The 26,926-nt window shown below is 54.2% G+C and overlaps 1 protein-coding gene across 3 annotated transcripts in view; it reads right to left on the bottom strand.

Moving 5' to 3' along the window:
* The window catches only part of radil2a (Ras association and DIL domains 2a), a 30,044-nt gene extending 13,267 nt beyond the window's left edge, over nt 1–16,777 (bottom strand). The window contains exons 1-10 of one of the 3 annotated variants that reach the window (XM_030349836.1): nt 16,072–16,777; nt 15,577–15,906; nt 14,010–14,245; nt 12,540–12,856; nt 10,106–10,789; nt 9,870–9,907; nt 8,031–8,356; nt 7,805–7,914; nt 5,790–6,009; nt 4,900–5,072 (exon numbers count right to left, since the gene is read on the bottom strand). In XM_030349836.1, the coding sequence (XP_030205696.1) occupies nt 4,900–5,072; nt 5,790–6,009; nt 7,805–7,914; nt 8,031–8,356; nt 9,870–9,907; nt 10,106–10,789; nt 12,540–12,856; nt 14,010–14,245; nt 15,577–15,906; nt 16,072–16,199 (2,562 nt within the window). In that variant the 5' untranslated portion in view covers nt 16,200–16,777. The remainder of the gene's footprint in view (nt 1–4,899; nt 5,073–5,789; nt 6,010–7,804; nt 7,915–8,030; nt 8,357–9,869; nt 9,908–10,105; nt 10,790–12,539; nt 12,857–14,009; nt 14,246–15,576; nt 15,907–16,071) is intronic. The other 2 variants (XM_030349837.1, XM_030349838.1) reach the window with 2 other exon arrangements.
* Nucleotides 16,778–26,926: the final 10,149 nt, after the last annotated feature.

Raw genomic sequence — 26,926 nt, 5'->3', positions numbered from 1 at the left:
AGCGTCTCCATGTTGACCTCAGACAGACACAGATGGAGGCTGTAAGCTCATCAAGCTGATCCTCAGCACCACCCACTATAGACGGCTGTCTATACTGTCTAACCCTAACCCACTATAGACGGCTCTGTGTTGTGGCTAAAACACTGTGTCATGACCACGCTGTCAATCACACGGAACTGGATTGACCCAAAGATGAGCTCTGCCTCCTCTTCTCGCCCCCCCCTCCCCTCGCCCCCTCCTCCTCCCTCCCCCCCCCCCCCCCCCCTCCCCCCTCCCCCTCCCCTCCTCCTCAGGGCTGAGTGACGGTCCGAGCTGACAGTCAAGACTTCATTACACTGAACTGATACCGTGTTGACATGAAACGCTAAGCTTCCTCTGACCATAGTTACCTCAAAAACAAACCTACTTTAGTGACCAGTTGGTGTGGGCGGGCTTTACATTTCAACCAATAATGAATAACCCTGGGCCTGATGAGAGAGAACCAAACACAGGTCGTCCGTAACAACAACCTCTCATGTTCATCAGGAGGAGAAACCCGAACACATGAAAGGTGATAGGTGAGTTATGACCTTGACGAACTCTGACTCCGCCCGAGCTAAGCCCCCGGTGGGACGTCCCGGAGCGGGATGGGGCCCTGACACACACCAGGTCCTGCCCACGGCTCCCCCACGGCAAGAAACACCACCCGCCTCACTTAGCAACCATCTAACACCACCCGCCTTGCTTAGCAACCATCCAACACCATCCACCTCGCTTAGCAACCATCCAACACCACCCACCTCACCTAGCAACCATCCAACACCACCCGCCTCGCTTAGCAACCATCCAACACAACCCGACATGCTTAGCAAACATCCAACACAACCCGACATGCATAGCAACCATCCAACATCACCCGCCTCGCTTAGCAACCATCCAACATCACCCGCCTCGCTTAGCAACCATCCAACACCACCCGACTTGCTTAGCAACCATCCAACACCACCCGACTTGCTTAGCGACCATCCAACACCACCCGACTTGCTTAGCAACCATTCAAACCATGAGAGGTGAGCCGGGTCCAGGACTCTTCAGGGACCAGGTCTCGTGGGGACCTGGTCTGGGAGGGGGGTCAGACGCTGTAGACCATAGTGACCCCCCATCTCCCCATGTGGGGACTGTAGGGATTAAATAAAGGTTGATTTGAAGAGACTTCTGTGTTTATGTGAGCTGAGTTCTCATCACAAGAACCCAAAGAGGACCGAACACAACAAAGACACAAACAGCCCAGCTGTAATTATGGGATGTTGCGGGAGAAGGACTCAGAATAACATGGAGGGAGTCAACCTGCTCTACTGAACAGACGTCCTACACACTGGATACTCAAACACACTTAAGTACAGAGCCCTGTGGTCTGTGCTCCGTGTGCCCTAACCCTAACCCCTAACCCCAACCCTAACCCTTACCCTAACCCTCACCCTCACCCTCACCCTAACCCCTCAGACAGTATAACCCTAACCCTCACTCTAACCCTAACCCTTACCCTAACCCTCACCCTAACCCCTCAGACAGTATAACCCTAACCCTTACCCTCACCCCTCAGACAGTATAACCCTAACCCTTACCCCAACCCCCTAACCCCTCAGACAGTATAACCCTAACCCTTACCCTAACCCTCACCCCTCAGACAGTATAACCCTAACCCTTACCCCAACCCCCTAGCCCCTCAGACAGTATAACCCTAACCCTCACCCTAACCCTAACCCCCCGGACAGTACCCTGTGGGAGGCCTTCCCAGGGCTCTTGGGTATGTTTGATTTTGATTCCTGTGTTTTTGTTAAGTGGCTCAGTAGTATCAACAGTGGCAGCAGATTACGGCCCTAATCTCCGACACCAGATGGCCCTTATCATAAACCCAGAGGAGCAGAGCCGTTCCCTGGCGTGAGAACGTGACCCTGGTTCCTCCAGACCGTTCCACCTGCAGCGCTTTATGGCTCTGCTTTAACAACGTGCTTTACAACGATCTCCGGCTCCTTATTGTGGTGCCGTTTACCACGCACACAATAAAGCTGAACACGAACCACTGGAAAGAGGAGGTGAAGGAATCCTTAAGGGATTAAGGAGAGCCACGAAAAACAACAATCCCCTGTTTCCAAGACTAAAGAACTTCATTGCCAGCGACTGCTCTGTAATTGTTGTGCATATGACAATAAAACCATCTTGAATCTTCAATCTTCAATCTTTCTGTTCACTCTCTAGTCCTTCAGGGAGATCAGTTTCAGTGAGCTTCTCCAAACTGCACCAGAACCATCCCTGCAGCCCTCAGAACTGTCTCAGACCGCCTCAGAACTTCCTCAGACCTGCCTCAGACCTGCCTCACACCACCTCAGACCACCTCACACCACCTCAGACCACCTCACACCACCTCAGACCTGCCTCAGACCTCCTCACACCACCTCACACCACCTCAGACCTGCCTCAGACCTCCTCACACCACCTCACACCACCTCACACCACCTCAGACCTGCCTCAGACCTGCCTCAGACCTGCCTCAGACCACCTCACACCACCTCACACCACCTCACACCACCTCAGACCTCCTCACACCACCTCAGACCTGCCTCAGACCTGCCTCAGACCACCTCACACCACCTCACACCACCTCACACCACCTCACACCACCTCAGACCTGCCTCAGACCTCCTCACACCACCTCACACCACCTCAGACCTGCCTCAGACCTGCCTCAGACCTGCCTCAGACCACCTCACACCACCTCACACCACCTCACACCACCTCACACCTGCCTCAGACCTCCTCACACCACCTCAGACCCACCTCACACCACCTCAGACCTGCCTCAGACCTGCCTCAGACCACCTCACACCACCTCACACCACCTCAGACCACCTCACACCACCTCAGACCACCTCAGACCACCTCACACCACCTCAGACCTGCCTCAGACCTGCCTCAGACCTGCCTCAGACCACCTCACACCACCTCACACCACCTCACACCACCTCAGACCACCTCACACCACCTCAGACCACCTCACACCACCTCAGACCACCTCACACCACCTCAGACCACCTCACACCACCTCAGACCACCTCACACCACCTCAGACCACCTCAGACCACCTCAGACCACCTCACACCACCTCACACCACCTCACACCACCTCAGACCCGCCTCAGACCCGCCTCAGATCCGCCTCAGACCTGCCTCAGACCTGCCTCAGACCTGCCTCAGACCTGCCTCAGACCTGCCTCAGACCACCTCAGACCGCCTCACACCACCTCACACCACCTCACACCACCTCAGACCACCTCAGACCACCTCACACCACCTCAGACCACCTCACACCACCTCAGACCACCTCACACCACCTCACACCACCTCAGACCTGCCTCAGACCTCCTCACACCACCTCACACCACCTCAGACCTGCCTCAGACCTGCCTCAGACCTGCCTCAGACCACCTCACACCACCTCAGACCTCCTCACACCACCTCAGACCTGCCTCAGACCTGCCTCAGACCACCTCACACCACCTCACACCACCTCACACCACCTCACACCACCTCAGACCACCTCACACCACCTCAGACCTGCCTCAGACCTCCTCACACCACCTCACACCACCTCAGACCTGCCTCAGACCTGCCTCAGACCTGCCTCAGACCACCTCACACCACCTCACACCACCTCACACCACCTCACACCTGCCTCAGACCTCCTCACACCACCTCAGACCCACCTCACACCACCTCAGACCTGCCTCAGACCTGCCTCAGACCACCTCACACCACCTCACACCACCTCAGACCACCTCACACCACCTCACACCACCTCAGACCTGCCTCAGACCACCTCACACCACCTCAGACCTGCCTCAGACCTGCCTCAGACCTGCCTCAGACCACCTCACACCACCTCACACCACCTCACACCACCTCACACCTGCCTCAGACCTCCTCACACCACCTCAGACCCACCTCACACCACCTCAGACCTGCCTCAGACCTGCCTCAGACCGCCTCAGACCACCTCACACCACCTCACACCACCTCACACCACCTCAGACCACCTCAGACCACCTCAGACCACCTCAGACCTCCTCAGACCTCCTCACACCACCTCAGACCCACCTCACACCACCTCAGACCTCCTCACACCACCTCAGACCTCCTCACACCACCTCAGACCCACCTCACACCACCTCAGACCCGCCTCAGACCCGCCTCAGATCCGCCTCAGACCTGCCTCAGACCACCTCAGACCTCCTCAGACCTCCTCACACCACCTCAGACCCACCTCACACCACCTCAGACCTCCTCACACCACCTCAGACCTCCTCACACCACCTCAGACCCACCTCACACCACCTCAGACCCGCCTCAGACCCACCTCAGATCCGCCTCAGACCTGCCTCAGACCTGCCTCAGACCTGCCTCAGACCTGCCTCAGACCTGCCTCAGACCTGCCTCAGACCACCTCAGACCGCCTCACACCACCTCACACCACCTCACACCACCTCAGACCACCTCAGACCACCTCACACCACCTCAGACCACCTCACACCACCTCACACCACCTCAGACCACCTCAGACCGCCTCACACCACCTCAGACCCGCCTCAGACCCGCCTCAGACCGCCTCAGACCACCTCACACCACCTCAGACCACCTCAGACCTGCCTCAGACCACCTCACACCACCTCAGACCGCTGTTGCTCTACCTCCAGCGAGAGACAAACCCACCGAAGGGCTCCAGGATTTAGTGTCCTGCTGTGACATCACAAACGGAGACAGACGTAACTGAAACCTCCTCAAGACACATAACAACTCTGCTCAATTGTCTCAAAGCTGTCCAATCGGCTTGAGACAAACAGGAAGTGAAAGACCAGCCCTTTACCTGGAGGAGGTTCTCTTTGGGCGTGGCCAGGACGTTGACGGCAGCTGACAGCTTCCTGAAGAATTCCAGCGCCAGGTCTCCCAGCCCCGCGCTCTGGACCCAGTCCATGAGCAGGTCCAGGTTGGCCCTGATCTGGACCCCCCGCGACCACTGGTAGAACCCGCCTCCGGAACCTGCAGCACAACAGAGACACATGAGACGGGTACGGAAGTACAGCCAGCGGTCCTGGAGAGAGATATCAAACACCAGTTACTCAAGCCTTCATGGGCTGCCTGAGAACAGTCTGGTACACCGGTCCCTCAAGCCTTCATGGGCTGCCTGAGAACAGTCTGGTACACTGGTCCCTCAAGCCTTCATGGGCTGCCTGAGAACAGTCTGCTACACTGGTCCCTCAAGCCTTCATGGGCTGCCTGAGAACAGTCTGCTACACTGGTCCCTCAAGCCTTCATGGGCTGCCTGAGAACAGTCTGGTACACTGGTCCCTCAAGCCTTCATGGGCTGCCTGAGAACAGTCTGGTACACCGGCCCCTCAAGCCTTCATTGGCTGCTTGAAGGCTTGAGGGGCCAGTGTACCAGGCAAGAGACAACAGACAAGAGGGATTCGCTGAACCAATCGGATGGTTGTTGCATTCCTAACTTAGCACCCTCCAATCACAGCTCTTGCATCTGCAGCACCTATGATGACCTTGTGAGCACACAGACTCGGAAGATATAAATCTCCCTCCGTCTCTCGCTGCAACTCGTTCTGTTGGTATATAACTCTCTCTCTCTCTCTCTCTCTCTCTCTCTCTCTCTCTCTCTCTCTCTCTCTCTCTCTCTCTCTCTCTCTCTCTCTCTCTCTCTCTCTCTCTCTCTCTCTCTCTCTCTCTCTCTCTCTCTCTCTCTCTCACCTCTCTCCATGAGGGCGTTGAAGATTGAGGCGTTGATGAAGTAGAAGAGGTAAGCACACAGCTGCCGCGAGATGTCCGGGTGGACCAGGAAGACCTTGAGCAGCTTCAGGGTCTCCGACAGGACGCCCAGGATCACCCGGACCCCGCCCGGGACCCGGAGCTGAACGCTCTCAGAGAACGGGTTCCCGTCCAGCAGCCCAGGTAGAGCGCAGTACATGCTCTGTGGAGAGAGACAGATGGACAGAGAGAAAGACAGACAGACAGAGAGAGAGAGAAACTCAATATTTTGAAATACGATGCAAGTGCTAAATATATTTAATGTCTAGGCCTAAATGAGGTAGACTGTATCTCCTAGAAACCTAGATTAAAACTAACTTAAAGGTAAAAAAAAACATAAAAAGTATATCATAAAACAATTTACAATCTTTGAAAAGATGACTAGATATCGGGTCTGAGAGCTTCCCTTTGCCTCAAGAGATGCAACCACCTGAATACTTTCATACATAAGACCAGAGAGAGATAGAACCAAACTACCACCAGAGAGAGTCAGAACCAAACTACCACCAGAGAGAGATAGAACCAAACTACCACCAGAGAGAGATAGAACCAAACTACCACCAGAGAGAGTTAGAACCAAACTACTACCAGGATGAGGCCAGAGAGAGAGACGTTTTTTTTTAATGATCAATGTCGACATTGATTATTCAAACACAGAGAGAGTCAGAGAGACAGAGAGAGGGAGAGAGACAGACAGAGAGAGAGAGACGGACAGAGGGAGGGAGAGAGACAGAGAGGGAGAGAGACAGAGAGAGGGAGAGAGACAGAGAGAGGGAGAGAGACAGAGAGACAGAGGGCGAGAGACAGAGGGAGAGAGACAGAGAGACGGAAGTAGAGAGAGGGAGACTAGAGGGACAGAGACGGAGAGGTGTGACCTGGCTGTCTGGTGTGGACAGACTCTGGATAGTTTGTACAGATGAGGGGAAAGGCATCGGGAAAGCGGATGCAGGAAATCCCAGCCCAGCGGCAGCAGCTGCCTAACCCTCACCCTGTTTCCATGTGAAAATAGACAGGAGAGTCATGCAGGGAGCAGCATATGGAACAAAGTGGCCCTGGAACCGTACTTTGAGATACATCACAGCCAAACACAACAGCCTCAGCCTCAAAACACAACCCGCTTAACGTCACAACACAACCTGCTTAAAGTCACAACACAACCCGCTCATGGTTACCCATCATGCCCTTGGGGACTGTGATGTGATTCACTTACAGGTCCTTACAACTGTCACTTCTGGCACAGCGGCCGTTCTCACACAGAAGTCCACACACACACACACACACACACACACACACACACACACACACACACACACACACACACACACACACACACACACACACACACACACACACACACACACACACACACACACACACCTTCCTCCCCACCTCTTCCTGGATCGCCCCCTGACCAGTGTTGCCTTGGTTACATGCTTTGCCGAGACCCCGAGGCCCAGAGTCTGAGCCGGTCTGGATGGGGGCATGCTGGGGTCAGGGTGGCGAGAACTTCCATCAGAACAGCAAATCGCTAACGAACCCCCGGGTCCACAACTAGCCTCCCGTGTAGTCCAGTGAAACCCTTCTGCAGACCGCCGCGTTAGGGCCGACCGCCGCGTTAGGGCCGACCGCCGCGTTAGGGCCGACCGCCGCGTTAGGGCCGACCGCCGCGTTAGGGCCGACCGCCGCGTTAGGGCCGACCGCCGCGTTAGGGCCGACCGCCGCGTTAGGGCCGACCGCCGCGTTAGGGCCGACCGCCGCGTTAGGGCCGACCGCCGCGTTAGGGCCGACCGCCGCGTTAGGGCCGACCGCCGCGTTAGGGCCGACCGCCGCGTTAGGGCCGACCGCCGCGTTAGGGCCGACCGCCGCGTTAGGGCCGACCGCCGCGTTAGGGCCGACCGCCGCGTTAGGGCCGACCGCTGCCTAGCGTGGCTCCAGAGGGCCGACCTATCGGAGCTCACCTTGGTCAGGTAGTAGACGGACTGCTGGAAGGTGAACATGATGACCTCCTCCAGGACCGTCATGGCCTCCTCGCAGGCTGCCCGCGTGGCCGCCAGCTCCGCCCCGTAGCCTGGGGGTGCAGCGGGGGGCGGCGTTAAGGGAGACGTCTGACACCAGCTCAGCTACTTAATAATCAAGTATTCCTTTCTTTTATTCTAATCCTCAAGTATTTCTCCCGCCCCGTACCCTGGTCCTCTGGGGGCCCCTGGTCCTCTGTGGGCCCCTGGTCCTCTGGGGGCCCCTGGTCCTCCCGGCCCGGCCTGCGGGGGGGCAGCAGCCCGGGGACCTGCCGCTGGATGAAGTGCAGCAGCTCGATGGCGTTGGCCATCCAGAGCAGCAGGGGCCCCAGCCCGGGGCCCAGCTGCTCCATGCTCAGCAGCCCGGCCCCCGCCTCTACCTCCGCCCCGTCCCAGGGGCCCCTGGGGGGGGACACAGCCTCAGCAACACGGCACTCAGACCCCCACGGTGTATTGGGGCTTGGGGTTATTAAAGTCTGTTCACAGTCGTCATGGCTACAGAGAGAGGGGGTGGTCACCATTTAGGAAGGTGGAGGACGAATAGAAAGGTGGAGGAAGGTGGAGGACAGTGGAGGACCAATAGGAAGGTGGAGGACAGTGGAGGACGAATAGGAAGGTGGAGGACGAATAGGAAGGTGGAGGACAGTGGAGGACGAATAGGAAGGTGGAGGACGAATAGGAAGGTGGAGGACAGTGGAGGACCAATAGGAAGGTGGAGGAAGGTGGAGGACAGTGGAGGACCAATAGGAAGGTGGAGGAAGGTGGAGGACAGTGGAGGACCAATAGGAAGGTGGAGGAAGGTGGAGGACAGTGGAGGACCAATAGGAAGGTGGAGGACGAATAGGAAGGTGGAGGACGAATAGGAAGGTGGAGGACGAATAGGAAGGTGGAGGAAGGTGGAGGACAGTGGAGGACCAATAGGAAGGTGGAGGAAGGTGGAGGACGATTAGGGAGGTGGAGGACAGTGGAGGACCAATAGGAAGGTGGAGGACAGTGGAGGACGAATAGGAAGGTGGAGGACAGTGGAGGACGAATAGGGAGGTGGAGGACAGTGGAGGACAGTGGAGGACCAATAGGAAGGTGGAGGACAGTGGAGGACCAATAGGAAGGTGGAGGAAGGTGGAGGACCAATAGGAAGGTGGAGGAAGGTGGAGGACAGTGGAGGACCAATAGGAAGGTGGAGGAAGGTGGAGGACAGTGGAGGACCAATAGGAAGGTGGAGGACAGTGGAGGACCAATAGGAAGGTGGAGGAAGGTGGAGGACAGTGGAGGACCAATAGGAAGGTGGAGGAAGGTGGAGGACAGTGGAGGACCAATAGGAAGGTGGAGGACAGTGGAGGACCAATAGGAAGGTGGAGGACAGTGGAGGACGATTAGGGAGGTGGAGGACAGTGGAGGACGATTAGGGAGGTGGAGGACAGTGGAGGAAGCTGGAGGAAGGTTTATGAAGATGTATGAGGGTAGAGGAAGGTGGCAGAAGGTTTATGGGATGTTCCAGGTAAAATGATTATCCAAACAGCAACACTTAGTTAGGTTCAGTATTACTCTGTCCAGGTATTAGTTAAATGGATAAAGTGTGATTCATGCTGTGGTTCACTTTGTTACCACGAGTTAGGGTTAGGGTTAGCACAGTACAGTTACATGTTCACGGAGTTAGGAGATAATCCGTTAGCCCGGGCCCTGATTTGTTTGGGGAACTATTTGGGGTCAAAGCAGAGAGGTAAAAAGGCTGACGTGTACATTCAGAAGAAAGCCTGTCACTGAAACAACTTTAGAGTTCAACAGAGGACTGCTGCCTTCATTCTACTGAACCAGAATGACTGATTGTGACTTCTGAAAGTGTTATATTGTCATGTAAGCAATGAAAAAAGTGCAGCAGTAGCAAAACAGATTAGAACCGTTAAGTGAAGACAGACCGTCCAGCTAAAATCTGACACACACACACACACACACACATATACACACACACACACAGACAGAGACAGAGAGAGAGACAGAGATTACTCACGTGTCTGGTTGCGTGGCTGCAAGCTCCTTCGTCTTCTCCTGGGACGGGGGAAATAGAAAAGAAACCCTTTTAACTTTGCTTAACCTTAACAGTTTTGAGGATCATCTCTTTATCCCGCTTCTGATCGCCTCTTCCCTCCCCGCTCCGAGTGTGGAACATGATGCCGCCCCATTTCGGAGGTTTCCGATCCCCCACACTTGCGGAGTAAAGACAGGAATACGGTCTTCCGGACTCACCCACATCACCAGCTGGATCTGGCAGGCGATCCGCAGCAGAAGCCTCCGGAAGTGGGCGGGCTGGAAGCTGGCGGCCGCGTGCTGGATGCACAGGCTCAGCAGGAAGGCCGGGGTCAGCTTGGGCTCGGGGCCGCCGGGGTCCACCAGGGCCAGGACCTCCTGCAAGACCCGGTCCTCCTGCCCCAGGTCGTAGACCAGCGAGGCCACCGAGCCGTCCGGGTCCCGCCAGCAGGGGGGCCTCCGGGGGGGCGTCCGGCCGGCCCCCTGGGCGAAGGAGGAGCCGCAGGAGAGGCAGGAGGACACCGGCCGCCCCGCCTCCTCCGGGCGGAGCCGGGCCATCCAGGCCGGGGTCCGGGCGTCGCCGGCCGGGCGGGTGGGGTCCTTGAACATGAAGAGATAGTGTCCCCCCAGCCCCACCAGGTCCCCCGGGGCCAGCGCCACCTCCCCCCCCAGCGGGGCGCCGTTCCGGGTGACGGCCGCGCCGTGGAGGGGCCTGAGCAGGGTCAGGGTCTGGGAGGCCCCCCCCGCCGGCTCCAGGCGGCGCACGCAGCAGTGCTGGGGGGCAACGTCGGGGGCGGAGAGCACGATGTCCACCTGCTGCCGCTCCTCGTCCTCCGCGCTGAGCGGCTCCACGGAGCGGCCGAACACCGTGGAGCCCCCGCTCAGCAGGTACACCACGAAGTCCTGGGGGGGGGTTAGGGTTAGGGTTAGGATCACGCGCCAGGTCCTGCCCACGCCCCCCCCCCCCCCCCCCCCCGACATTAAGAGGTGGACTGATCGATGCCCCTCATGTGGACGGCCCACGACCCAGATCATTGATATTGTAAATGGGTTGGCAGCGTCAGCGTATCTTATACGAGGTTAGGGTTAGTGGTGTAACTTATACGAGGTATGGTTCAGTAGACTCAGGTCAGGGTTAGGGTTAGTGGTGTAACTTATACGAGGTATGGTTCAGTAGACTCAGGTCAGGGTTAGGGTTAGTGGTGTATCTTATACGAGGTATGGTTCAGTAGACTCAGGTCAGGGTTAGGGTTAGTGGTGTATCTTATACGAGGTATGGTTCAGTAGACTCAGGTCAGGGTTAGGGTTAGTGGTGTATCTTATACGAGGTATGGTTCAGTAGACTCAGGTCAGGGTTAGGGTTAGTGGTGTATCTACATCTGTAGATAAATACTGAGGAACGAATGAAAGAGAAACCCAAACACAAATGAAACACTGACCACCATGACTTTATGGAGTGAAGAATTTGTAGAAATAAAAAAACGGGAGGTTTAATTTCAACCAAAAAGCCTTGAAACCTTAACAGAGAAACAATCTGTTTTTATGTTTTCAGAATTAACTGGGCCGACAGAAGTGTAAAAACACAGTTTCACTCTTTTTTTATAACGTTTAGATTCCAGACTGAAATAATTCCACATCTCGTTGACATTCCCCATAAACATAAGTCTGTTGCTTCCAGAGCAGGAACCCTAAGCCTATTCCTAACCTCCTCTTCCTCAGAATGAAGTCATTAACAAGGAGCCAACTCATGAAATGGGATTATTAAAGAAACTAAATCCTTATTTTGTATGTACGTGACAATTTATAAAACGTCATTTCTGCAGCTTCGTATGTTGATTACAGACAGCTGAATTGCTTGTCATACATTTGTTGATGACTTGTTTATGAGGGATACTCACCAATACTTCCCTGGCAGTGTGTTACTTTATAGTACCAATAAAGAGCGCTTGTTTAACACATTATCTTCTAAGAATAGAATCAACGTCAGGCTTATCAACCTTTGAAAGGAGAGGAGTCACATTGTGATAGGAAACCATCCTCTGTCAATCATTCATCAAGTCACGATCAAAGACAACAGAAAAATAATCCCCCTTGACCATGATGTCGTTAGTCTGGGATTTGTCACAAAGCGTGTATTAAGAAGCATTTTCTTAGGAGCCGGCGACTCTAGGAGCCTCAAGGCAGTTTAAGGATGTTTTGTCTGATTCTAAATCACTTCAGTACGTAAACAACTCAACATTGTCCATTAAATTAGAAGGAATTAAATATGATATAGTATTATCAGGTTGAAGTATTTACAGTTCATATTTACAGTAATGCAACAAGTATTCTTTCTTTCTATTCTTCCTTTGTGGGGAAGAGATGCCTTGCTTCCCAGTAACGGTTCATAGTTCTCTATTTGGTTTTTCTCTCGTTAAGAGAGTTCGGGGGGGGGATCTTTTTCGGTCCTCTCTTGATCTCTCAGGATCGATTCTGGCTTGAGTAACTCGATAACTTTGGAGGTGGGCCGTGTGGTACCAATGTGTTGGCCCAGCAGTCAACCTTCTCCGAGTGGTCCTGGGGTTCATGAGTGGACCCTTAGCGAGCCGGTCGCTCCAACCAATGACGGACTGGAATGATGCATCTGAACCAATGCGATTGGCTGCTGGCTCACCTGCTTGTGGCTGTAGCCCTGGAGAAGCAGGAAGTAGGGGAAGTCGAAGGGCGGGTGGACGGAGAACTGGGTGGAGCAGTCGTCGCTGCTCTCCGTCTCCTCCTTCTCCACCCCCAGCCGGCGCTGCACCTCCTTGTCTGCCTCCGCCTCGGGGTCCTCGCTGAGGGGGGTCTGTGGGGCCCGGCCCCCCGAGAGCAGGTCCATCTCGCTCAGGCTCCTCCAGAGGCCCGGGTCAGCGGCCCCGCCGCCCTCCAGGAACAGGGAGGTGACCCGGGCCCGACCCCGCTGCGTCAGCCGGCGGGCCTGGGCGTTGAGGCCTGGGGGGGGCAGACAGACAGCAAACAGTCAACACCCAGAGGACGACCAGGGGGGGTTAGGGTTAGGGTTAGGGTAACCCTAACCCTGGGCGTTGAGGCCTGGGGGGGGCAGACAGACAGCAGAGAGTCAACACCCAGAGGACGACCTGGGAACATGAAGACCCTCCTGATCCGCTCCCTCTCCCTGGGGGGGGCGGGGCGGACCAGGTCCCCAGACCGTGGACCTCTGACTCCCTGGGGGGGGCGGGGCGGACCTGGTCCCCAGGCCGTGGACCTCTGACTCCCTGGGGGGGGCAGGGTGGACCTGGTCCCCAGACCGTGGACCTCTGACTCCCTGGGGGGGGGCTCACCCTGCTATCAGCCACAGGAGAGCCGCTTCCTCCTGCCTGTTCACCCCCACCCCCACCCCCCACCTCCACCCCCATCTCCTTCCTCCAGAGGAAGGAGAGGAAGGGAGGGAGACGAGGGAGGGGAGTGAGACGAGGGAGGGGAGGAGAGGAAGGAGAGGGCGGGAGCGGGGGTCTGCCTGGGCCCCCCCCCCCCAGCGTAAACACCATTCAGCCGTTTGTTTCCATAGCCGCTGGAATGTGGAGCACATCACCCGACACGTCACTCCGACACATCACCCTGCTCACCCAGAGCCGTCACCCTGCTCACCCAGAGCCGTCACCCTGCACCCCCTGAGCCGACAGCCTGCACCCCCTGAGCCCCCACACCCCCCACCCTAAGAGGGTTAGAGGGCCCAGCGCCTCTACAATAAAGATAAGGGGGGGGGGACCCCCCTTAACAGCTTTTGTTAAGCCTTAACCCTCCTTCCCCCCCCCTCCCCTGTCTGTTGATAAGACAGACAATGAGCCCCCGATGCCCCCCTCCCAGAGGACCAGGGGGACAACAGCTATATAACCCGCCCCGGCTCATTTAAGTCCAATCAGGGGCTCCCTGCCCTGATTGGTTCAGTTGAGCCATCAAGCCTGTCAATCACGAGTGTGTAAAAGCAACAGGACTGGAGACTTAGAGAGGGAGGGACCAAAGTCACCAAAGCTCCCTATTGGATGGACTCTCCATGAGAGGCTGACAGCAGTCAGTGTTTAATGGGTCGGGATCAGGGTCCGGGGGGTCAGGGGTCAGGGGGGGTCGGGGTCAGAGCGGGTACCTGCGGTGACGGTGTCCGTGTCCTGCGCCCGCTGCTCCTCCACGCTGCCCCTCCTCTGGATCTCGAAGCGGCGGGAGAATCCGTCCTTGGGCTTCCAGAGGGACTGCAGCACCAGGGGGCGCTCCTGGTCGCCCACCACCCGGAAACACTCCCTCCTCCACTGGTGGTCCGCCCCCGTCTGGCCAATCACGTCGCACAGCAGGTAGTGGCTGGGGTCCTCCTTCTCCAGACAGTACCTGTAGACCCAGAGGAGGAGGAGGAGGAAGAGGAAGAGGAGGGGGAGGAGGAGGCATCAGAGGAGCAGGGGACAGAGGAGGAGGAGGAGCAGGAGGAAGAGGAAGAAGAAGAGGAAGAGGAGACAGAGGAGGAGGAGGAGGAAGAGGAAGAAGAAGAGGAAGAAGAAGAGGAAGAAGAAGAGGAAGAGGAGGAGGAGACGGAGGAGGAGGAGGAGGAAGAGGAGGAGGAAGAGGAAGAAGAAGAGGAGGAGGAAGAGGAGGAGGAGGAGGAGGGGGAAGAGGAGGAGGAAGAGGAAGTAGAGACAGAGGAGGAGGAGGAGGAGGAGACAGAGGAGGGAGGAGAGAGGAGGAGGAGGAGGAAGAGCAGGAGGAAGAGGAAGAAGAGGAGGAGACAGAGGAGGAGGAGGAGGAGGAGGAAGAGGAAGAAGAAGAGGAAGAAGAAGAGGAAGAGGAGACAGAGGAGGAGGAGGAGGAGGAGGAGGAGGAGGAAGAGGACGAAGAGGAGGAGGAGACAGAGGAGGAGGAGGAGGAGGAGGAGGAGGAGGAGGAGGAGGGGGAAGAGGAGGAGGAAGAGGAAGTAGAGACAGAGGAGGAGGAGGAGGAGACAGAGGAGGGAGGAGAGAGGAGGAGGAGGAAGAGCAGGAGGAAGAGGAAGAAGAGGAGGAGACAGAGGAGGAGGAAGAGGAAGAGGAAGAGGAGACAGAGGAGGAGGAGGAAGAGGAGGAAGAGGACGAAGAGGAAGAGGAGGAGGAGACAGAGGAGGAGGAGGAAGAGGAGGAGGAAGAGGAAGAAGAAGAGGAGGAGGAAGAGGAGGAGGAGACAGAGGAGGAGGAGACAGAGGAGGAGGAGGAGACAGAGGAGGAGGAGACAGAGGAGGAGGAGACAGAGGAGGAGGAGGAGACAGAGGAGGGAGAAGAGAGGAGGAGGAGGAAGAGGAGACAGAGGAGGGGGAGGAGGAGGAGGAGGAGGAGGAGGAGGAGGAGAGGAGGAGGAGAGAGGAGACAGAGGAGGAGGAGGAAGAGGAGACAGAGGAGGAGGAGGAGGAGAGGGAGGAGGAGGAGAGGGAGGAGGAGGAGGAGACAGAGGAAGAGGAGGAGGAGGAGGAGGAGGAGACAGAGGATGAGGAGGAGAAGGAGGAGGAGACAGAGGAGGAGGAGGAGACAGAGGAGGAGGAGGAGGAGGAGGAGGAGGAGGAGGAGGAGACATCAGAAGGAGACATGATGAGGAGACATTCCCAGCGTGGATTGAGGACGGATGGGCTGAACCTTTGTTGAGAGAAATGGGAATCCAGAAAGTTGATCCATGAACAGACCACTGTCCAGAACGCTCACCTCTCCAGAGCCTCCTTCACCAGCTCTTTGGCGCTGGAGTGCACGGTGGCCAGCACGCTCTTGTAGTGCGTCCCCTGGCAGATGTCACTGCCGAAGACCTTCAGGATGCCTGGGGCAGACATCTGACTGGACAGTTCCGCCGGGTCGTCCTGGGCCAGCCCCTCCCCCGCCGCAGCCCTCCGCCCCGCGGCCCTTGGTCCGTCCCCCGGGCTGGGACTCCGGGTGAATACGGTGGACAGACGGTTGTTGTGCCGCCGTATCTTACTCTTGGCCGGCTGCCTGACGCCCGCTCCCTCGGCGGAGCGCACCGTGACGTCCGAGTGGTTGGACCTGAGGGAGGGGAAACATCAGGAGGAATTCAGGCAATCGGACTTAATAGCCACACAAGAAGTAACAGCATGAAACGCCATAGAAACGGAGGCGTTACAAACCGTAGCGTCGGATCAAAGAGTCCGTGTTGAATAAAGAGCTTATTGATGTTTAGCGGTGCCTTACTGTAAAGAACCATTGCTTGGTTTCCTCCCCAGTTTGGCCAGCTTCCTCTTCGGAGAGCCGATCAACAAGCCCACCGGGAAGTTCAGGGCTTGTTTGGATAAGTAACTGCTCCTCTCCTCCGAGATCATGGTGCCTGTGGTTCACTACCAGACTGAAGTAGAAGGTCGAGGTGCTCAGGAGCGCTCCATGCTCCAGCCCAGTCCTCCGTTAGGATGAGGGAACCTCCCGGTTCTGCCGGTAGGGTTCAACCTCCTGACGACGACCGTAGCGCTGCACTTGTCGTTGAGTTGCACGGTGAGTTGTTGTTGATGTCCATGTCCGCCAAAGAACCTTTCGTTGGTATCCGTCACACAGTCGCCGAATACAGAAGGAAAAGTTGCGTTAAATGTTTTAAATAGTTAAAATAAATCCACTATATTATTGTGGTCAAAAGCAATCCATGGAACGCAAAATTGAGGTGAAGGTCCACAACAGGAACACTGAAATCTGCAAATGAGACACCGACACGAAGCACCCTCCTCACGCCGCGTCCCGGTACCGTCAGCCGCCCCTACAGTCCTCGTCCGCTGGTCCGTTAGCGGAGAGACACTGAGCTCGCCTCCCTGACGTCCTCCGCGGCCGAGTAGGCCTACATAAAAAGTGAGGAGCAAGAGTTCTGCCCCCTGCTACTACCGCTCTGACGTCTCCGGGCACATGGGGCGATGATTTACGGCTGGAACGTGATTCTCCAATAGGGCGTTATTGATGAGAGGCGGGACTTACAGTTAGAAGGGGGGAGGGAGGGGGGGGGGAAGAGAGAGAGAGAGAGAGAGAGAGAGAGAGAGAGAGAGAGAGAGAGAGAGAGAGAGAGAGAGAGAGAGAGAGAGAGAGAGAGAGAGAGAGAGAGAGAGAGAGAGAGAGAGAGAGAGAGAGAGAGAGAGAGAGAGAGAGAGAGAGAGAGAGAGAGAGAGAGAGAGAGAGAGAGAGAGAGAGAGAGAGAGAGAGAGAGAGAGAGAGAGAGAGAGAGAGAGAGAGAGAGAGAGAGAGAGAGAGAGAGAGAGAGAGAGAGAGAGAGAGAGAGAGAGAGAGAGACTTTCAATAAAGGGATATCCATTTGTGTTGTAACATGTTTCTGATATTGCTGTTTTAAATTATACATCAAGTTGCATATGTATATCATTTTTGTTGCTCTTTCTGTCGTATTTTAATTATTCTCTTTTCTTGGACTGTTCACCGACGCAGAAAGCTCATAGGAAGGAAGAAACCTGAAATGGCCTGGCGGTAGACCGGGATAACGCTTCCATTCAAGATCATCTCTCAGCCTACTCGGCTGTGAAACGACTTAGATTGCATATAAATAGCCCTAACCCTAACCCGATAGATGGGTTAGATGTGGAATATATATGTGGAAGTTTTCGAAAGAACGGCCAATTTACGCAACAAGCTTTTGTTTGAAAGTATTAGTTATGTTAGTTCAACTTGTACCACGCACGTCACATGACGCCTCCACGAACGGCATGAAACGTCATCAATCCTACTTTCTCGCTATTTTAGCCAAACATGGAAGAACGACGCAACCTGGTGGTCGAATCTCTCCATGCAATGAAGACGTACTCGTTACCATGTGGAGAACATGGGAAAAGCAGCATAGTTTTATTATTATATAACCCCATATTATATTTATATTTATATTTTATATATATATATATATATATATATATATATATATATATATATATATATATATATATATATAGGTCATAACCCTAACCTCTCCCTTCCCCTTGCCCTAACTCTAACCTTAAAGGCCGTATTGCAGACGTTTTTTCCAACGAATTTATGCAATTTGCTTGTTGATATTTGAGATTTAAACTGTTATTTATTCTATTGAATGTTATTAGGTAGGCCTATCACAAAACGGAAGTTATACGAAAAAGTAGGTACTATTTTAGCGGTTTGCTATTGAATCTCATTTCCCCCAGAGTGCATTGCATGAAGTCAAGTTGGGGAGACACGGACCAAAGCCGCATTGAGACCCTTGAGAGTAGAGACTAGTAAGAGAGTGTTCAGCAGATTTCACATAGATGAATGCATAGATATTATATATATAGTTAGTATATGCTACACGTGAACCTCCTAAGATTGCGCAATTTGATTGGTTCGCTATCTTGGGATATTGGGCAATATGCCATGATTGACATCTGAAACTCGATATTATTTTCATCGCAAAATGTCAGCTGATTACAACAAATAAACCTTCAGTCTCGGGGGCTATTCCACACTATTCACTTTGCCTTCGGCGAATAATTGTTGACTAATAGCCAGATAGATAAATAGCCTAGTCAAGTCTTTATTAATAGCCTACCAAACTACACGTCGGGAATTCATTTAGGTGATTCGGTTCACACAGTAGCCTATAGCCTTAAAGAACACACAGAACAAGGGAGACAACAAGCCTGACTGGACATACACAAAGTACATCACATTAAAACTAGACCCATGATTGATTGATTGATTGATTGATAGATAGATAGATAGATAGATAGATAGATAGATAGATAGATAGATAGATAGATAGATAGATAGATAGATAGATAGATAGATAGATAGATAGACAGATAGACAGAGAGAAAGATAATTAAATATGTTCTATTATTTGCCTTGCGGAGCCAGCCAATCCTGTGCGCGTATGCAAATTAGCCATGTGCGCCTAACACAAGAAAGACGTAGGCTAATGTTGAGAAGTCATACTAAAAACGGATGGCAAGCGAAAGTCGAACCAGACTGTATCAATCAAATACTTTGGGTCCATTCTAACTTATGTTAAGAGGCTAGTCTTTAAATCTTTGCAGTGACTGAATGTTGATGATAAAACGGATTGTTTTGCATAAGATGAGTGTGTGTGCGTGTTTCCTAACCCTCGGCTTCGGCATACTGCATGGTTATGAAGGCCTTGTGGTTAGTTGTGGTTAGGGTGCACTCACACTAGGCCATTTGGCCGTGGCCGTGGCCGTTTTCACACCTAACCGTGCTCAAATCTGCCAGTGTGAGTGTGGCCAGTCAGGCCAGGCCAGGGCCCCGTTTCCCGAAAGCATCTTTAGCCTAAGTGGATCGCAGAGTGGGTCGTAAGAGTATCGTACAGTTTTCACACCGTATCCCGAAAGCATCTTTGGCAACAAACGTCTTAAAAACACTCACGAGTCACGAGTAGCTAACGAGTGCTCCAGGGTACTCGTAGGACGCTAGGAGCCTCGTTAGCCTACTATAGCCTCAGTGGCGTAGCTAGCGGACATTCCTAGTATTGGATGCGTTTTATTATAACACATTGGTAATGGTGTATCACGTGCGTCTGAGCCTAATGTGGGCCATTATGTTCTTAGTTTGAGAGAGACAGTCCAGGAAATGTTTGAGCAGGCAGGGCACTTAAAATGTGTGAGAGAAAGTGGGGGGGATTTGTGCAGACTGACATAGGCTACTCATAAAACGTAGCATAAAATAATGTAAAAAAAAATAAAAAATAAATAAATTCTAAAAAAAAATATTATATATTTTTATAAAAAACAAGCAAAGGAGCAGGCAAAAGGCTGGGATATGGTGGGGATTGGTCACGTTGACGGGAATGTTTAGTGACATGTGGGAGGGTGGAGGGGGTTAAAAAAAAGTCTCAATCACCCTTCGACGCGCATGAAAACCAGCCGTGTAGTTATGAGGGAGGCCGTCCTCACACCGATCTTCCTCGTCGTCATCGTCCTCAATGTCCTCCGGTTCAACCAAAGCTACCCCAGCCTTAGCTGCAATGTTGTGCAACATAGCTGTCACACATATCACAGCGCATGACTTGGCCGGCGAAAACTGGAGCCCTCCGCTGGACTTGTGAAGGCATCTAAAGCGCAACTTCCACCTCCCGATCGTGCGCTCAGGATTAGGACTGCTATATATGTCGGCCTAGGCTTAATCAATTGTGTTTTAATATCTTTAGCATTCATATTATTGCAATCTATTCTTTTCGTATGCTACTCTGCGGTTGGCCTTGATGGGGAGATATTTTAACCCTTTTTAACCCCATTTTCCTCCGACATTCCTGCGTCTCCCCCTGCGTCATAGCCCGTTTTCTTTCAATATTCATTCGGTATCTCACTATGGGACACGCCCCTCGCGCTGTCCCCCAGAAGCAATTTTACACTACGCCAGTCGTGACTGGCCAACAGACGTGACGTCTGCCTGCAGAGGAGGGGCTCCCTCCTACTACATAAGCCCCGTCGTCACGTCATCTCTTCAGTCTTTAACCTCTTCTCGCTCCTAGAAGCACCTCGCAGACAGAAGTCGTAGACGGACTAGCACACTGTCCACCGAGCTAACCCCTCGGTCACCGAACGCTAGCCTATCGCTACCTCTGACCTCTGTGAGACTGAAGAAGTAAGCTAGTCTGTCACCAAACAGTAGCCTCTGCTAGTATCCATACTAGCTGCTAGCATCTACACTAGCTACACCCGTGTCCCGGCTGACCTGTCACCAAACAGCAGCCGGCATAAACGGAAGGCGAGAACATGCAGTCAGAGGTTGAACCTACCCTAACCGAGGGCTCGGGGAAGCCTCCGACAAAGTTCTGCGCGTGCGGGAACAAAATGTCGGGAGCGGATAGCCACACCGCCTGCATTCGCTGCCTTGGGCTGGAACATGCCAAGGCTGCCCTTGCATTCCCGCCTACCTGCGAGCATTGCGCACGGTTTTCAAATAAAACCCGCAGACGCCGGCTGACTAAGCAGGCGAAGCTCAGCACAGATGATCCGGTAATGGGGGTAACCGACCCGCCACTACCGGAGCTAGCGGGAGGTTCCCGGGGGCTCTCCGCCCCACTGGGAACCAGCTGGGGATCGGAGGTGGACCTCACCGACGCTTCCCAGCCGCTGGAGTTGACTCAGCCCGACGCTTTCGAGGCTAGCCTGCTGGAAGGGCCAGACGAAGCCGAGGGCGATCACTCCGAGTCGGGGGGGGAATCCATTAGCCTGGGCTCTGACGAGGACGAGGATGATGATTCCTTTTCCCCCCGCACCGCGTCGCCTATGGTGGTGGGCGGTGCGTGCACCCCCTCCCCGAGCATGGACCTACACGAGGCCTGCAAGAGGGCGGCTGCGCGGCTAAACATCGAGTGGCCGGAGGCCCCGGTGGAGACCGCCACATCTCGCTACGAGGGCAAGCGACTCCCGAAGGCGAAGGCTTCAACCAGCCTGCTACTTCCGGCGAAGTAGCAGGCTACTTGATGTCATGCTGAAACGCTGGGAGGAAAAAAAGAGGGAGGGTGAGGCGCTGCGACTGTGTCTTCCCAGAAGAGCGCCTTTCCCCGCCAACGCACCCGGCCAGGTGTTCACCCAGCCCCGCGCTCCTCCGCCGGCTTACCGCGGCCAGAAGCGTCAGCCCCACCCAACCCACGGGGCCGGCCGGGGCCAGAACAAGCCGCCGGAGCACAGTGGCGCGTGGGCGAGGAAGCCACCCGCGCCCGGGGTGGCGCCAGGTGGCCGTGCAGCCCCTTCGGCTACTCAGGGGGCCGGGAAGAAACGGCGCGCTACCTGAGGCGCTGCGACCAGGGGGGTGCGGCAGGCCCGGCCAGACGCCGTCGCCGTCCCCCCTAGGTGTTCTGTTCCAAACCCGGTTCCAAGAAGGGTTACAGAGGGCATGTTCCAAGCCCTGCAAAAGGCGTGCAGAAGGCCATACAGCCTTCACAGTTCACGACGCGAAGGAGAGAAGGGTCGGACCTGCAGAGAGCTCGGTGGAGCCGCAGCAGTGTCTCGCAGACACATGCATGTGTACAAGCACACACCAGTGCCCAACATCACACATGTGTCCCCCTTCCCCAAATCATTATTCATTAAAAATGTTTGCCAGCGCGCATCCAGGCTCCGAGCCGAGGGCGCAGCTGCTTGTGAAAACAAAAAAAAAAAATGAAAAAAATGATAAACATAAAAAAGGAACAGAACGTAATAAGACGGTGCCTGGTGGGCGTGCGCTTCGGTGCGCAACCCACCACGCCCGTTCGGGCCGGCACGACAGCGGAACCAGCGACGCTGGGACCGCTGGCTGGCCGGGCTCAACAGTGGCGGGCATGTGGTGCGTCGGATTGGGTTATAAAAACTGTAACCGCCGGCTGCAGGCTCCAATTTGCGTCCACTCCTCCCCGTTTCAACGGGATACTGCAGTCGCAGGCCCGTGGAGAGAATGCTCAGGTTCTACAGGAGGAAATCACCTCTCTAAGAAACAAAAGGGCAATTCAGGTAGTGCCACCGGAGAAAAACCAAAGGGGTTTTTACTCGAGGTACTTTCTGGTCCCGAAGAAGGGAGGGGGCCTCCGGCCGATATTAGATTTACGCGCTCTGAACAGATACATGAGACAGTACAGTTTCAGGATGCTGACACACGCCGCTCTCATACGCTTCGTGCGCCCGGGAGGCTGGTTCACAAGCATAGATCTGAGGGACGCTTATTTCCATATCGCCATTTATCCCCCTCACAGGAAATATCTCACGTTCGCCTTCCAGGGCGTAACGTACGAGTATTTGGTTCTCCTGTTCGGCCTTTCGTTAAGTCCACGGGTGTTTGTGAAATGCAAGGAGGCTGCCATCGCGCCCCTCAGGTTGAAGGGAATGCGTTTGGTAACATACATAGACGACTGGCTTCTAGCCACACAGTCGCCCCAGGAGGCTCAGGTGCAGACCAGCGTGCTCATATCGCACCTAGTGTCCCTGGGTTTCACAATAAACGTGAAAAAGAGTGTTTTGGTCCCTACTCAAAGCATAACGTTCATAGGCTTGTGCCTCGATTCAGTGACGTTCAAAGCACGTCTATCCGCGGAGAGAGTGGAAGCCTTTCAGGCTTGTCTGGCACTTTTTCGCAGGGGGACGATGTTGAAGTTCAGAACGTGCCTCAGACTATTGGGTCTGATGGCGTCGGCGCTGGTAGTAGTCCCACTTGGCCGCCTCCATATGAGGCCGGTTCAGCAATGGGTTGCATCACTCAGACTGAACCCGACGTGCCATGGCCATCGCCGGGTTTTGATCTCCATGGCGTGCGTCTCGGCGCTGCGCCCTTGGGGACGCGCGTACTTTCTGACTACAGGCGTTACCATGGGAACTGTCCTGGCGAGGAAGGTCCTTTCAACGGATGCCTCTCGGGCGGGCTGGGGAGCCGTATACGAGGGCAGATCAGTAAATGGCACTTGGAGCTCACATATGCAGTTTGTTCACATAAACTGCCTGGAACTTCAGGCGGTGTCACTGGCGCTGAAACATTTTCTTCCCTTTCTGAGAGGGCAACATGTTCTAGTCAGGACGGACAACACCACGGTGGTGGCGTATATAAACCGTCAGGGGGGGCTGCGCTCCCCTCAAATGCACACGTTGGCACACAGACTGACCATTTGGGGCAACGCCCACCTGTTGTCGCTGAGAGCAACACACGTGCCGGGCGCGCGGAACTGGGGAGCAGATTTAATGTCCAGGGGCGACCCTCGCTACAAGGACTGGAAACTCCACGTCGTGGTCGTGAACCAGATATGGGAGAAATACGGTCGAGCAGAGGTCGATCTCTTTGCATCAGAGGAGAACACTCAGTGCCCTCTGTTCTATTCCCTAACCGGTCGGAGCACCCCAATGGGGCTGGATGCTTTGGCATACGAGTGGCCGCGCGTCCTCCTGTACGCTTTCCCCCCATTAGAACTGATCATTCCTACTCTCGCCAGGGTGCGAGAGAAGGGTCATGCGCTGATCCTTATAGCCCCCCGTTGGCCGGGGAAATATTGGTTGGCGGAAATAGTCCAGTTGCTGTGCGGCCAGCCTTGGCCTCTGCCTTTACGAAGGGACCTCCTGACGCAAGCGCATGGGGAAATCTTCCATCCTCATCCGGAGCGCATGGCTCTATGGGCCTGGCCCGTGAAAGGATGAACCTAACGATGGCTGGACTCCCATTGAATGTCATTACGACTATCCAGGGCGCCAGGGCTTCCTCCACGCGTAGCGCATATGAAGGGAAATGGCGTGCGTTCGAGGATTGGTGCGCGAAAGCTGGGGAAATAGCTTTCCAGAGTCCCGTGCCTGTTATTCTGACATTTCTACAGGATTTGCTGGATAAAGGCCGGGCTTTCTCCACTGTCAAAGTGTACTTATCTTATATAAGTAGCAGTGTAGCTATATCGGCTTGTCACATAGGTTTTGGGGACAAATCGGCAGGTCAGCACCCTATCGTTTGCCGGTTTATGAAAGGTGCACGCCGTCTTCGGCCGGTGTTGCGGAGCTTGGCTGCTCCTTGGGATTTATCTACGGTGCTTGATGCACTGTCACGCCCACCGTTTGAGCCCTTACAACAGGTAGAGCTTAAGACGCTCTCGTTTAAGACGGTTTTGTTGCTCGCGTTGGCCTCGGCTAAACGCACTAGTGACATCCATGCGCTGTCGGTTAGCCCGACGTGTATGCAGTTTTTGCGGGGGAACACAAAGGTTCTATTAAAGCCGAACCCTGCGTTTGTTCCCAAGGTATTCGACTCTGCGTTGTCATACCGCCCTATTGAGCTGTTGGCTTTCCATTCTCCCCCTTTCTCCTCCAAGGAGCAGGAGCGGCTGAATGCGCTCTGCCCGGTGCGGGCTTTACGCGTCTATGTTGATAGGACGGCTGGATTCAGGAAATCGGAGCAGCTGTTGTGCTACGTCACATCTGGGGAAGCCTCTCTCGAAGCAGCGTTTATCACACTGGATCGTGGAGGCTATAGCCATGGCTTATAGTAGCGTGGGTTTGGAACCCCCTATCGGCCTGTGCACACATTCGACTCGCGGCATGTCCGCATCCTGGGCACTGTTTCAGGGGGTCTCAGTGGAAGAGATATGTGCGGCTGCCAGCTGGGCGACGCCTCACACTTTCGCTAGATTCTACAGGTTGGATGTTACTGCGCCTAATCTGTCTCACACAGTCTTGAGCGTTGGATCGGTGAACATGCCTGTTTGATGGGTTTGCACTGGTACTTCTTTGGCAATACGGGAGTTACTATATCCCATAGTGAGATACCGAATGAATATTGAAAGAAAACTTAGGGTTAAGAAATTAACCAAGGTTTTCTGATATATGAGTGAGGTATCTCACCAGACCACCCTCCTTGCCCGGAGCGAGGAAGAGGTGTTTTGCCTAGACTGAAGAGATGACGTGACGACGGGGCTTATGTAGTAGGAGGGAGCTCCTCCTCTGCAGGCAGACGTCACGTCTGTTGGCCAGTCACGACTGGCGTAGTGTAAAATTGCTTCTGGGGGACAGCGCGAGGGGCGTGTCCCATAGTGAGATACCTCACTCATATATCAGAAAACCTTGGTTAATTTCTTAACCCTAAGTTTCAGCACCATGTCAGTGGACAGGTACAATCCTAAAATCGTCTTGAGTGCAGCGAATGCGCGTTCACGTTAAGAGGAGTTTCGGGAAACGCTCCAAAGAAATTATCGATGGTTCGAAAGATCCCTCTTTCGAACCATCTTACGAGCGAAGATCCATCGATATCGGGAAACGGGGCCCAGGCCAACTCAATATCATCCCACTGCAGACACAAATGGGCGTTCTCGTGTGGTGGGGGTTCCCGTTTACGCAGACTGGAACGCCCCCTTCTTATTCTTCTTCTCCTTTCTCGCTGAACTGTATTAAAATGTCAAAGTGTACTACTCCAAAACCATGTAAATAGTGTGGTAAATAAACTTCCAAAGCTTTTCAAATCTTATTTGGAAGACTCTGCTTCGTAGTATGCCTTGCGAAACCCAGTATTGTAAAGTTATGCAATTATAAATAAACAACTTTGGATATTTCTAAGTAGGTGTCTTTATTTTACCAGCCTTCATGGTTCTCCCGTTACACTTGTTCTGTCGTTCTCAAGTCTAGCTCCATCCAGAGCTAGACTTGAGACTAGGCTTCTTTGGGGGGTCTATGACACTAACAACAGAAGCCTTACATCTACGGAACCTGCCTCACCCACAAAGCAACCAGCCTTGTGCGTGACCCCAGCCACCCCTCCAGCCCCTCCAGCCTCCTGCCGTCCGGGAGACGGTTAGCAGCCTCCGGGCCGGCTCCGCCAGACTGGGAAACAGATTACTTCACCAGGCTGTCAGGAAGCTGGACTCTCCCCTCTCTCACTTCCCTCCCATTTGTCCCCAATAACCCTAACCCTAACTTTCTCTTTGCCAGAATGTGTCTGTGGGACACACTTACTAAGATGCATATTAATAAACACTTTTCCAAACCCACACCCACCCACCCATACCCCCCCCCCCCCCCCCACACACACACACACACACGCACACACACACGCACACTGAATCAAGGCTAATATTAACTAACCCGTAACCTATCCCTCCCCCTAGCCTTTACCTCTACCCTCCCCTAGCCCTCTCTCTAACCCTAACCTTAATCTCTCCCTAACCCTAACCCTTAATCTCTCCCTAACCCTAGCCCTAACCCTTAATCTCTCCCTAACCCTAGCCCTAACCCTAACCCTTAATCTCTCCCTAACCCTAGCCCTAACCCTAACCCTTAATCTCTCCCTAACCCTAGCCCTAACCCTAACCCTTAATCTCTCCCTAACCCTAGCCCTAACCCTAACCCTTAATCTCTCCCTAACCCTAGCCCTAACCCTTAATCTCTCCCTAACCCTAGCCCTAACCCTAACCCTAAATCTCTCCCTAACCCTAGCCCTAACCCTAACCCTTAATCTCTCCCTAACCCTAGCCCTAACCCTAACCCTTAATCTCTCCCTAACCCTAGCCCTAACCCTTAATCTCTCCCTAACCCTAGCCCTAACCCTAACCCTAAATCTCTCCCTAACCCTAGCCCTAACCCTAACCCTTAATCTCTCCCTAACC

Source organism: Gadus morhua, unplaced genomic scaffold (assembly GCF_902167405.1).
Source record: "Gadus morhua unplaced genomic scaffold, gadMor3.0, whole genome shotgun sequence".
Lineage (NCBI taxonomy): Eukaryota > Metazoa > Chordata > Actinopteri > Gadiformes > Gadidae > Gadus > Gadus morhua.
Note: the sequence above shows the minus strand (reverse complement) of the source record. Positions and strands in the feature narration are given on the sequence as shown.